The sequence below is a fragment of the Rhinopithecus bieti genome, unplaced genomic scaffold (genome assembly GCF_001698545.2).
Source record: "Rhinopithecus bieti isolate Rb0 unplaced genomic scaffold, ASM169854v2 scaffold_24049, whole genome shotgun sequence".
Classification (NCBI taxonomy): Eukaryota; Metazoa; Chordata; class Mammalia; order Primates; family Cercopithecidae; genus Rhinopithecus; species Rhinopithecus bieti.
This window is the reverse complement of record NW_016811256.1, coordinates 193,132-205,245: the sequence shown is the minus strand read 5'-3', so window position 1 is coordinate 205,245 and position 12,114 is coordinate 193,132. Positions and strand designations below refer to the sequence as shown.

At 50.6% G+C, this 12,114-nt stretch overlaps 1 protein-coding gene across 1 annotated transcript in view; it reads left to right on the top strand.

Moving 5' to 3' along the window:
* The window catches only part of DNHD1 (dynein heavy chain domain 1), an 82,369-nt gene extending 70,494 nt beyond the window's left edge, over positions 1–11,875 (top strand). The window contains exons 29-43 of the mRNA XM_017893625.1: positions 3,038–3,187; positions 3,442–3,624; positions 3,754–4,185; positions 4,394–4,865; positions 5,730–6,023; positions 6,273–6,425; positions 6,619–6,797; positions 6,927–7,892; positions 8,087–8,273; positions 8,487–8,609; positions 8,698–8,899; positions 9,859–9,950; positions 10,097–10,246; positions 10,467–11,272; positions 11,486–11,875. Of these exons, the coding sequence (XP_017749114.1) occupies positions 3,038–3,187; positions 3,442–3,624; positions 3,754–4,185; positions 4,394–4,865; positions 5,730–6,023; positions 6,273–6,425; positions 6,619–6,797; positions 6,927–7,892; positions 8,087–8,273; positions 8,487–8,609; positions 8,698–8,899; positions 9,859–9,950; positions 10,097–10,246; positions 10,467–11,272; positions 11,486–11,836 (4,740 nt within the window). The 3' untranslated portion in view covers positions 11,837–11,875. The remainder of the gene's footprint in view (positions 1–3,037; positions 3,188–3,441; positions 3,625–3,753; positions 4,186–4,393; positions 4,866–5,729; positions 6,024–6,272; positions 6,426–6,618; positions 6,798–6,926; positions 7,893–8,086; positions 8,274–8,486; positions 8,610–8,697; positions 8,900–9,858; positions 9,951–10,096; positions 10,247–10,466; positions 11,273–11,485) is intronic.
* The last annotated feature ends 239 nt before the right edge of the window (positions 11,876–12,114 follow it).

Sequence of the window (12,114 nt, the reverse complement as noted above, 5' to 3'; positions counted from 1 at the left end):
AAAAAAAAGAAAAAAAAAAAACCTTTTGCTGTCTTATACAGAACAATCTTATTCTTTGAATAAACAGACTTCTTATATCTGGCTAAAATTGGTGATGATAGGGCTTATCATACCTTCTAAAGCCAAATACTCCTAGCTAAAGGTGTTTTCCCAAACTAAAGAGCAGTTTTGCTTTTAATAAGAGGAATTCTAAAATAGCACCTTTTCTTCCTACTACACAAGATTTTGATAAATGTTCTGGTATAACTTCAGAGCAGTGAACTAGTGCCCATCTCACACTCAGATAATCTTTCTACTAGGGTTTCAGGTCTTAAGCTCCTAATACCTAGCGAGCTCTTCTGATGACTGCCCTTAGGGCTATCATCCAGTGCCACACAACTCCAGATACATGGCATATGTCTACTAATATAATTTTCATTGTGTTTGATGTAAATGGTGTCCCCTGGAGTTTTAAAGGTACTGGTGCCCCCCTACTATTTACCACCTAGGATGAACAGCTTAGATTAGACCTCAAGACTCAGTTAAGTTGCAAAGAAAGAAAACAAAGTCAAAGAGCAACAGAAATCCCCTTTCCCAGTTTTTTGCCCTACATTTTCCCAAGATGATTAATACCAGGATTGTTGATCTGGTTTAGGGGTGCTAGTATTCCTTGATCTGTGAGTCAGTTATACCAGAGCAGAACACAGTAAGCCAAAGATCTGGAGAAGAGATGTTCGTAGTCTTAGGGTCATTCAGAGTCAGATCCCTTGGTCATTCAATCAATAGCCGTAATAGTGTGTACTTGTTCCAGTGTTCCCCACCCCAAGAAATGGCATTACCATCCACTGAGCCAAATCCCAGGACTCAGTCTGGGCCCCTCCATCTCTTTACTCTCTTATATTCAACTGGTTAATTTTTTCATTATTGCACTCAACAAAAATTTATTTTTTGTTCAGGCATTTCTTAATATTTATGTCTATATTAATACATGCCTACATTTACATCTAGATGGAGGGATAGATAGATAGATAGATAGATAGATAGATAGATAGATAGAATCCTTGCCACACCTTTCTGAGGTAGCTATTCTTTTCTCCCTTTACAGATGAGAAAACAAAGATCCAGAAAGGTTGGGGAGACTTCCCTAACCTTGTAAGGTTGTAATGAGGATTAAGCAAGATCTTACATGTATAGTATTTAAATGTGCTGGCACATAGTAAGAGCTCAATAAATGTTAGTTACTATTAATATTAGGTTAGGCCAGGCACAGTGGCTCACGCCTGTAATCCCAGCACTTTGGAAGGCCAAGACCAATGGATCACTTGAACTCAGGAGTTCAAGACCAGCCTGGGCAACTTGGCAAAACCCTGTCTCTACAAAAAATTATTCAGGCATGGTAGCACCTATCTGTAGTTCCAGCTACTCAGGAGTCTGAGGTGGGAGGATCACCTGAGCCCGGGAGGTTGAAGCTGCAGTGAGACATGATTGCACCACTGCACTCCAGCTTGGGTGACATAGTGAGACCCTGTCTCCAAAAAAAAAAAAAATAGGTTAGGTTGCTTCCTAATAAGAAGAGATAGGGCACTATCCTTATCTTCATGGTGCTTATAGTTTAGCAGAAGATATACTCATCCAGGCAATGACAAAACCATGTTATAACGGAGTAAGTTCAGAGTGCTCTAAAATATTAAGAAAAACTTTCTAGAGAAAGCAGAGTGCCCTGCTATGCAGCACAGAGCATGTATATAACATGGTAGGAGCTCAAAAACATTCCCTAACTATGTAAACTAAGGAATAAAGTACATGAAAGTTGATTACTGAAACTTAGGTCAGATTTGATCTGTGTTTGAAAGGGGCCAGGTTGATGTAACAGCATGTGAAAGGCCTAGAGGCAAAAGAGCGTGTGCCACATTGGAGGAACTGAAAGTCAGGAATGGCTGGAAAGTAGCGTGCTAGGAGAGAGAAAAGAGATGAGATTGGAATGATGAGTAGGGGTCTGGTCATGGGGGTATTGTCAATCAAATGTAGAAATGGCAAGTGTTAATGACAATGATTCAGCTTTTAGAAAACCAGCCAGGCTGCAGTGGGGGGATAAAAGGAGGGGAGTAAGAATAAAAACTGAGAGACTAGTTAGGAGGCCAGTGCAGAAGGTGAGGAGTGAGAGGGCCTGAGTGTGAGTGACCAACGTTGGGAAAGGCAGTGTACACGAGAGGCATTTAGGAGGTAGAATTGAAGGGCCTCAAAGATGGGCTGGATTTGGGGGATACAGGAGATGGAGCCAAGCGTAACAACTCAGTTTGTTCCTTGGGAAACTTGAGTGTATCTTGCCACCATTCTCTGAGAAAAAGAATACACAGGAGAGGAGTCAGATTGCAGGAGAGCTGAGGAGGCATAACCAAATACATTCATGTGGGGACATGTGGAATCTGAGGGGCCTGTGAGACACCCAAGAGATTTCCACTAGGCAGATGAATACGTGGTATGGGGCTGGGAGGGAACCTAGCTGGAGAGAGAGATTTGGCACTTGGAACATAAGTAGGAATCAAAGCCATTAGATTAGAGAAGGCATTTATAAGTGTAGAGTAAGAAGAGAAAGGAAGCTCTGAAAAAATTGATGAGGAATAGTTAAGCTCACAGAGGAAGAGAATGAGAAAGAGCAGCCAGAGAAGTTAGAGAAAGCCCAAGGAGAACACAGTATCACGGAGGCCAACAGAGGGGGATGCCTCAAGAGGGAGGGAACTGTCTTCTGTGATAACTGCTGCTAATGGGTCAACTAAAATATAGAGTAATGTAACGTAACTGTTACACACATAGTCTTTGGGTGAAGCGGCTGCAGAAAAAGCAACCACACATTTGGGGCTGCATTACTAGATATGTAACTCACGGACTAATAAGTGACAGACCCAGAGCTCAGCCTCTCTCTGTGGCCTACTTGGAGTTCAACGTGGTCAGTCTTTCAAGTGAGGAGTATGCTAGAGTCCCGGGATCATAGGGTCTTCTGGGGTGTTTCCACATGGCTCAGGATCTGGAACTGCAGGGCCTGGATATCTCTTTGCAGAGCCTCAGCATGTTTCAGCAGCAGCTAGAGCAAAGCAAGCTCCTATACAAGCAGCAGCTGGAAGAGTGTAGGCATCAAGAGAACCTCATTGAGAACCTGGCCAAGCAGCGGGATGCCCTGCAGGCTCAGCAAGAGGCTTTCCTGGAGCAGGTGGGCTCTTCCTGCCGCCTGCCCTGCACTGCTCCTCTCCTGAAAGAGGGCAATCCCTCTAAGGATACCAAGAGGAGAGGATGGAGTGACTCATCATGGAGTCTTCTGGGGGGGAGGGGACAAAGGTAATAGGATGGCTTGGGGAGTGACCTCTCATGGGGACTCCAAGGAGGAGATGATCCCCCTAGAAACACCTTGAAGGAAGAACAGAACATCTCAGGAGCTCACTTTAGAAGGTATCTCTCCTCGTTTAGATGAGCAAGGCATTTCTGGAGCCTCTGAGCCAGCTGCAGGTGGCTGACTTCGAGGAGATACGGAGCTATCGAGCACCACCAGAATCTGTGGTCCGGGTGACTGATGCAATGTGTGACTTGTTCCACCGTGAAACAGGCTGGGCCAGTGCCAAACAGCTGTTATGCACTGAGGATTTTTATCAGGTAGGAAGGGTGGAGCACAATGAAGGAGGATAGGGGAGGCATAAAAGGGAGACTTGGCAAGGCTAAACTGTTGGGTCAAGGTCCACAGCATCTGTGTCTTCCCCATCCCTTTAACATACATCCTTCCAGGAGCTGGTGTTCTTCCCCAAGGAGAAGATAACAGACTCAGAGCTGATAAAGTTACATCTAATTCTGAAAGCTCCAGGTATGAGCGATGTAGCCCTGCGGGCAGTGAGCCGACCTGCAGCCAGCCTGGCAGCCTGGCTCTGGGCTGTTCTGCACTATGGGCTGGCACATTGCCGGGGACTGCCCACGGGCCTGCTGCTGCAGCAAGTGGAGGCAACACTCATTCGGGAGCAGGCCCGCCTGGGCTACTACCAGTTTCAGGCCCAGGAGACCCTGGAGAATAATTTGGCCCTGGCTAAGATGGTGGAGGATGCCCAAGCTTCCCACAACTGTGTGGCAAAGACGCTCAATCAAGCACAGCGTGGGCAGTATCACAAATGGCCCATGAAGGCTGCACTGCTCATGCCTATGCATGCCTGGACTATACAGCTCCAGGTAACCATCCCTCTCCCAGACGTCTCCCCCAAAGTTCCTTTTATGCCACTCCCCCGCTCCTCCCTGTGCCCTCACTGCCTCCCTCTGTCCCTCTCTGCACTCCTCTCCATGTTTTCCTCCAAACCCCACCTTGCCCTCCCTCTGCCATATCTCTCCCTGCACCCTCCTCACTGGCCTACACAGCCTCTGGTCTTCCTGTCCACTCCAGAAGCTGAAGGGACGCTGCATGACTGTGTTCGGAGATGCCCTCCTATGCTCAGCTGCCATCATCTACCTGGGTCCCTTCCCACCACTGCGGCGCCAAGAGCTACTGGACAAGTGGTTAGCTCTGTGTAGGGGCTTTCAGGAGGCCCTGGGCCCAGATGATGTGGCACAGGCACTGAAGCAGAAGCAAAAATCTGTCAGCATACCACCAAAGAACCCCCTGCTGGCTACACACTCTCCCTTCAGTATTCTGTCTTTGCTGAGCTCTGCATCTGAACAGTACCAGTGGGACAGAAACCTGAAGCCACAGGCAAAGTCAGCCCACCTGGCAGGCTTGCTTCTGCGAAGCCCCACCCACTACAGTAGTTGCCGTTGGCCTTTGCTGCTTGACCCCAGCAACCAGGCCCTCATCTGGTTGGACCCGCTACCTCTGGCAGAGAATAGATGCTTGGCACCAGCCCCCACTGAGGGTAGAGGTAAGCAGACATAATAAATTCAATGCTTCCGGAGTATCTGAACTACCCATCACTCAGCCTCTTGTGGTCTTTCCCTTCATAATGAGGACACTGCATTTTTGTGATCAGGATGTCCCAGATTGCACCAGCCTATACTACAGGAATCAATTTGGTCACATTTATTTTTTCTCTTTATTACAATGATTCTGAATCTACATGACTGATTGGTCCATGATCTTCCACTTCCCTGGTCTACTCAGCACTACCCAAATGTATCCAGTGTTCAGAAATCCTGGGTAATATTTCTATTGGCTCTGTTTGGATCGGGGACCCTTCTGGGTGGAGTATTGGAAGGAACATTTTCTAGGAGAAGGAATAGAGTATTTCCCAGAAGAAGAGGCTGGGGATTGAGTTTGTGAGAAAAATGTGACCTTATTTGGAAAGGGGTTCTTTCAGAGTAATTAAGTTAAGGACTTTGAATGAGATCACCCTGATTCTTATCTGGATGGGCCCTAAATCCCACAAATGCCCTTACAAGAGGCAGAAGAAAAGGCATAGAAAATACAGAAGAGAGGCTGTGGGAAGATAGAGGATGAGTAGGATCCCTCCCTGGAATTTTAGAGTAATAATTTTGAGAGCCAACATTTATTGAGTGCTTACTATATGCACATCTAAGTGTTTTCTATGTATAATTTAATTTATTCTTCACAGTAACCTTGTGAGGTCACCACTAATATCAACCTCATTTTGTAGATAAGAAAATTGAGTCATAGAGAGCTTAAGCAACTTTCCTAAGATGTCTTCCCACAGACCTTCCCTCATGAAATGGAGCCCTTGAGTGAATTCCTCCCCTAAGAAGAGCTCCTCCGAATCTTTCTGCCCCAGGGAAAGGCCTCATGAGAAATCAAAACACAGAGAGTAAAATGGACATGAAAGAGGAAGATGATGATAGTGAAGAGAGTAATGAGGCTAAGGACCAGACAAAAGAGCAGAAGGCAGAGGAAAGAAAAAATGAGCAGGAGAAAGAGCAAGAGGAAAATGAAGAGAAAGAGGAGAAGACAGAGAGCCAGGGGTCAAAGCCAGCCTATGAGACTCAGCTTCCGTCTCTTCCCTACCTCAGTGTTCTTTCAGGTGCTGACCCGGAGCTAGGTTCTCAGCTCCAGGAGGCAGCTGCTTGTGGTGAGAACTGGTCCCCACCCACCCTGGACCCCTTTTGACTCACCCCATTCTGTGACCCCACAGGCCTCCCACACCTCAGTCTAACCTCAGTTCCCATCCTTCATCTCGGGCACTAACTATATTGAAGCGTCTTGTGGAAACCCTCCTATCAGCCACAGGGAAGCTGGTCGGAGCGAGACCTCGTGGATGGGGAATGGGGATCATGGGCGCTGGCATCGTGGGTAGGGTTCCTTTGCCTCCCTCTCATAGGCCTGCCTGTGCTACTGACCAACGTGGAGCTGGGTCTAGGGTGCCAAGAACTGCAATGGCTTCTGCAGCGGGAGCAGCTGAGTCCACCCCAGGTGCAGCCTGGCTTCTGTCTGTATCTCAGCACCACCCTTTCCCTCTGTGCTATGGAAAAAGGTGAGGCCCAGAGGGCAAATTGTCCGCACAGTTGTGTGGACACACTAGGCCCTCAGCACCAGCCCTAAGAGGGCTTCACTCAACCTGGCCCAGAGCAGGCTCAGGTCTATAGCAGGGAGCCATACTCTCTGTCTACTCTACCCCCTGGCTCTGCCAAGGGGAAGAGGTTAAGCATCTCCCATGTTACCCCAAGTGCTAGGTTGTGAACTGCTAAAGGGGCTGAATGTGCTGGATCTGGGCCTGAACATGAAAATACTGGAAGAACAGATGCTGCATGAAATCTTGTGCAGAGAGTGTCCTGAGCTCGAGACCCGCTGGCAGGACCTAAAGATCAGAGCCCTAGATACCTGCAAGGCTGTGGAGGCTGCTGAGGTGCTTAGGGGCTCAGTCTGTGGGTTGAGATGAGTATTGGATGGACCTGGGTAAGGGGGTGGAGATGAATGTAGATGTTTGGGGACTGCGGGAAAGGGCCAGATTCATCCAACAAATGAGTATATGCAGGAGCGGCTGCTGACGATGCTGCTGTTCCAGAATCCAAAGCGTCAGAAGCCAGCCAAGTTTCTGCGGAACATGGTGAGGGCCCAAGGAAAGCTATGCCAGCTGCGTGCCCATTATGAAGAGCTAGAAGGGCAGAAACTACAGGAAATGGTATCATGGGCACCCTATCGGCCTGTGGTTTGGCATGGAATAGCCATGGTAAAGGCCCTAAGCCAACTGCAGAACCTGCTGCCACTTTTCCGTATGAGCCCAGAGAAGTGGCTGGCAGTCACCAAGCAGGCTCTGGATAGCATGAAGCCACGTGAGATTAATCATGGGGAGGACCTGGCCAGTCATCTACTGCAACTGAGAGCACACCTGACCCGCCAGCTGCTGGGCAGCACTGTGACAGCACTGGGCCTTACCCAGGTACCGTTGGTGGGTGCATTGGGTGCTTTGGCTCTGCTGCAAGTGACAGGGAAAGCATCAGAGCTGGAAAGACTGGCACTCTGGCCTGGACTAGCAGCCTCTCCCAGCACAGTCCACAGCAAGCCAGTCTCAGGTGTGACTCGACCGGCCTGGCTTGGGCCAAAAGCCTGGCATGAATGTGAGATGTTAGAGCTGCTGCCCCCATTTGTTGGCCTGTGTGCCTCCCTGGCAGGCCACTCCAATGCTTGGCAGGCTTACCTGTCGCTGTCATCCACAGTGCTGGGTCCTGCACCTGGGCCTGGGCCTGAGCCACTTAGCCTCCTCCAGAAGCTGATCCTGTGGCGCGTTCTGCGACCTGAGTGCCTGGCAGGTGCCCTGGCAGACTTCACCACCAGCCTCCTGGGTCGGCCCCTGGATGAAAACATGGGCGCTCCCACCTTGCCCTTTAAACATAGTCGGGCTACTCAGCCCATGCTGATCTTGTTGCCACTGCCCGGCCACCCCACAGCCACTCTGCATCCTCTGACTGTCATCCAGAATCTGGCTGCCAAGTATCAGCAGGTTTGAACCTAATCTTTTGGTCACGGAGTGACCAGGTTCCTGTAGGCTGGGGAGTGGGGACCCCCTCCAAGCATTTTCATGGATCTTTCTGTACTACTTAGGGACTTTTGGGATAATGGTAGCATTAGTTTGGGTCCCTCGGGTCACCCTAGGATCACTTTGAGTCATGCCGCCATCTCTTTTTTGGTCCCCAGGGGCAGAAGCATCTGCAGGTGATAGCCCTGGGCTCTGAAGTCTGGGACCCAGTCTCAGTTGTGGTCAGCACTCTATCCCAGGCTATGTATGAGGGGCACTGGCTGGTGCTGGACAACTGTCATCTGATGCCCCATTGGCCGAAAGAGCTGCTACAGCTCTTGCTGGAACTGTTAGGCAGAGCCAAAGGTGAGTTTATTGCCTAGATTGGCTGCCAGGATCCTATCCTACACTTGGGCCTTAGCTTGAAATCTCAGGACTCATGGCCAGTGACCTAGCACCAAACCTGTCCACTTGGCCTTGTAGCTGACTCCTGACACGCCTAGCCTCAAGTCTGATCCCTAGACTTCTGCCTGACCCTCTTTACCCAAGGACTGATCTCAGACCCTTGTCTGACTCTAGTGGTTGCAGACCTGGAATCAGAACAGCTTTTAGGCCAACCTGAAAGCAGGAATGTATCCACTGTTCACAGAGATTTTCGTCTTTGGCTTATTGTGCCTGCAGAGTCTAGTGCTTCTTTGCCAGGTGAGGAGCTTAACCCCCTACAGGCTCTCAAATTGGAAGTGGGAGGGCAACTGTGCTGTGCTGACTCAGCACTGTCCTTCCTCCCCAGCTGTACTGACTCAGCACTCCATGCCTGTTTTCTGGAACCAGTCCCTGGAGCTGGGCCATGTTTTGATTGACAGTGTGGAGCTAGCCCAGCAAGGACTCTACATGCAACCCCCCACCCAGGCACTACCTCTGCTTCTCCTCCATGGCCTCCTGCTACACCGGCAGCTCTATGGAACGAGGCTGCAGGCACACAGGGGGCGTTGGTGAGCTGCTCAGTCAATCACTCAACAAACATTGAGTATCTTCCGTACGCTGGGATGAGTAAAACTAATTCATCCTTGGAAGCTCCAAAGAGCAAGGGCAAGGGGAAGTCAAGGAAGGCTTCTCCAAAGACTTTGAGATTTTACTTTGAATTGAATCTTAAAAGCAGGGGCAAATCAGGTAGAGATGAACCTTTCTGAGCAGAGGGACCTAAATTCAGCAGAAGGGAGGAGACTTGAGTGTGGTTGACATGGACATGCTGGATGTTGAGGAGGGAGAAGTAAGGCTCATTATAAAGGGCCTTTAAGACTAGGGCAAGGTAGGCCAGGCATGGTGGTTCACACCTATAATCCCAGCACTTTGGGAGGCCGAGGTGGGCAGATCACGAGGTCAGGAGATCGAGACCATCCTGGCTAACATGGTGAAACCCCATCTGTACTAAAAATACAAAAACTTAGCCAGGCATGGTGGCGGGCACCTGTAGTCCCAGTAGAAGAAGAAACAATATCCTTTTTGTGTGTTGGAAAGATCACTCTGGATGCAATGTGGAGAATGGACCAGAGGAGGCAGGACTGGGGACAAGCAGAGCAGCTTTAGGAGACTCTGGAAGTCTCCAGGGAGGAGATTGTGGTATGGGTGGTAGGGTGGTAGCCATGGAAGGAATAGAGAATAAATATGGGGTGAGGAGGAAGGAGGAGTCAAGGATGACTCTCAGATTTTTGTTTTAGATAATTGGGTGGCTGGTGATACCTCTCACTGAAATAGGAGGTGGAACAGGTTTTATGGGGGGAAATGATGATTTCAGTTGAAAGCAAGTTGTATTTGGGGTGCCAAGCAGCAATGACTAGTGAACCCTCATGGGCCTGAAGCTCAGGAGAGAGGTTTGAACTCAAGAGAAGACTTGACAGTCCTCAGCATACAGATGATATGTGAAACCCTGCTTTCTGCTCCCCTTCTCTAGGAGTCAAGTGACCCTAACCCAGGTTCTTCAGACCCAAGACCAGCTGTGGGCAAGTCTTAGCAATCCCCATGCTGCCATGCAAGAGCTGGCTGGTAAGACCCTTCCTGTCCCCCTTGGAGTCATCAGCCCCCAGGAAAGCCTGGAAGAGGGTGGGGGTGGGATATAATTCACAGCTTTCGTTTTGGGAGTGGTGGAAACTGAAGGTACTGGAACTGAAAGGCTCTAACCTCATCTTCAGCTTCAGTTTTCTACGGGGGTCCTCTGGGGGACACTGAGGACAGGGAGGCCCTGTTTAGCCTCACACAAGCCTGCCTGAGCCCCAGTAGCAGGAACTGGGTCCAGCCACACACACCCCAGTCTTTGCTGGCCATGCTCATGCCCCTCCCAGGTAAGCTTCACTCAGTTATCTGTTTTGGGGTAAGGAATAGTACAGTGCAATGCTACCCACCACAGAAATGTGGACAGCAGTCTCAATAAAGGTATATGGGGGTAATATTCATATTGTTATGGGGGGTGATGGCAGTAAAGGATCAGAGGAAGGCTTACTCTCTGGAGTCTAGGGTGGGGAGAGTCCATCTTGTCCCTCACCCGTCACCTCTATCCCCAAGAGCTAAGGGAGCTGGATGCAATGGCAGAGTGCAAGGCCCAGATGCACCTACTGCCCTCACCACCTGAACCCCGGCTCTGCGGACTCAGTGAGGGCCCCCAGGCCTGGCTGTTGCGACGCCAGAGTCGCCTTCTCTTGAGTGCGCTGCAGCGGAGTTCACCCGTGTGGGTTCCTGAGACTCGAGGAGGCGCCCAGCTCGCAGAAAGGCGACTGCGGCAACGCCTGGTGCAAGTCAACCGGAGGCTGGAGTCACTGCAGGATCTGCTGACCAACCTGGTTCGCCAAGACGAGTCTGGCGCCCCGAAGTCAGTGCTGGGGCCGAATGCGCGGCGGCCCCTGGAGGGCGTCTTAGAGACAGAGGCTCTGGAACTGAGCCGGTTGGTGGGCACGCTACAACGCGACCTTGATTGCCTGTTGCAGCAGCTGAAGGGCGCACCCCCGTGCCCCTCCAGCCGCTGTGCTGCAGTGGCCCACGCTCTCTGGACTGGCCGCCTACCCTTGCCTTGGCGACCTCATGCGCCGGCCGGTCCGCAGCCGCCCTGGCACTGGCTGCGACAGTTGTCGCGCCGTGGGCAGCTGTTGGTTAGCTACTTGGGCTTGGGCGCGGACGCGAACAGTGATGTACCAGAGCGCGTCTTCCACCTGTCAGCCTTTCGCCACCCGCGCCGCCTGCTGCTGGCATTGCGTGGGGAAGCTGCCCTGGACCAGAATGTGCCCAGCTCAAATTTCCCTGGTAGCCGAGGCGCGGTCTCCAGTCCGCTCCCGTATAAACGTCTGGAGATGAACAGCAACCCTCTGCACCTCAGGGTATCTTCGCGCCACCCCTCGTTCGCGGTTCCAGTACCCTCAAAGTCTCTAATTACACCTCGCAGTTACCCCTGCTTGGTGATCTTGCCCCTCGGTAACCCTGCTAGCTTCTCTGATCTCGCTCTACCACGACGTCCCAACCCCCAACCCCCACTCCCCACCTGCCACCTCCCATCTTCCTAGCCTTGCCTGACCAGCTTCTGACGCCCCCAGGTGGAGAATGGTCCAAACCCCACGGTTCCAGAGAGAGGGCTGCTGCTGATCGGGCTACAGGTCCTACATGCGGAGTGGGACCCGATAGCTGGAGCCTTGCAAGACAGTCCTTCCAGCCAACCCAGTCCTCTGCCTCCAGTCAGCATCAGCACACAGGCCCCAGGCACCAGCGACCTGCCACCCCCAGCCGACCTGAGTGTGTACTCCTGTCCTGTGTACATGGGAGGGCCCCTTGGCAACACTAAGCTGCAGAGCAGGAACATTGTGATGCATCTGCCCCTACCCACCAAGCTCACCCCCAACACCTGTGTCCAACGGAGGGTCCACGTGTGCAGCCCACCCCTGTCTTGAGCCCATCTACCAAAATAAAGTTGTAGTGATTCCATGAAAGATTTCTGAGATATGGGGGTAGAGCAGCAATCCTTTCCAGAAGGTTTTCAATTTACTTTGCCCAGATTCTTTGGAGGAATCACTATCTATAGTGGTTCCTATAGCAGTAATAGTCTTACAAAATGTATTTCTTTTGTCTTTTAAATTTTCATTTCTCTACAAAATGAATTTCTTAATAAGACTATAAGGCTATAGCAGCAATAGCCTTAGAAATGTATTTCTTAATAAGATCTGAAAGT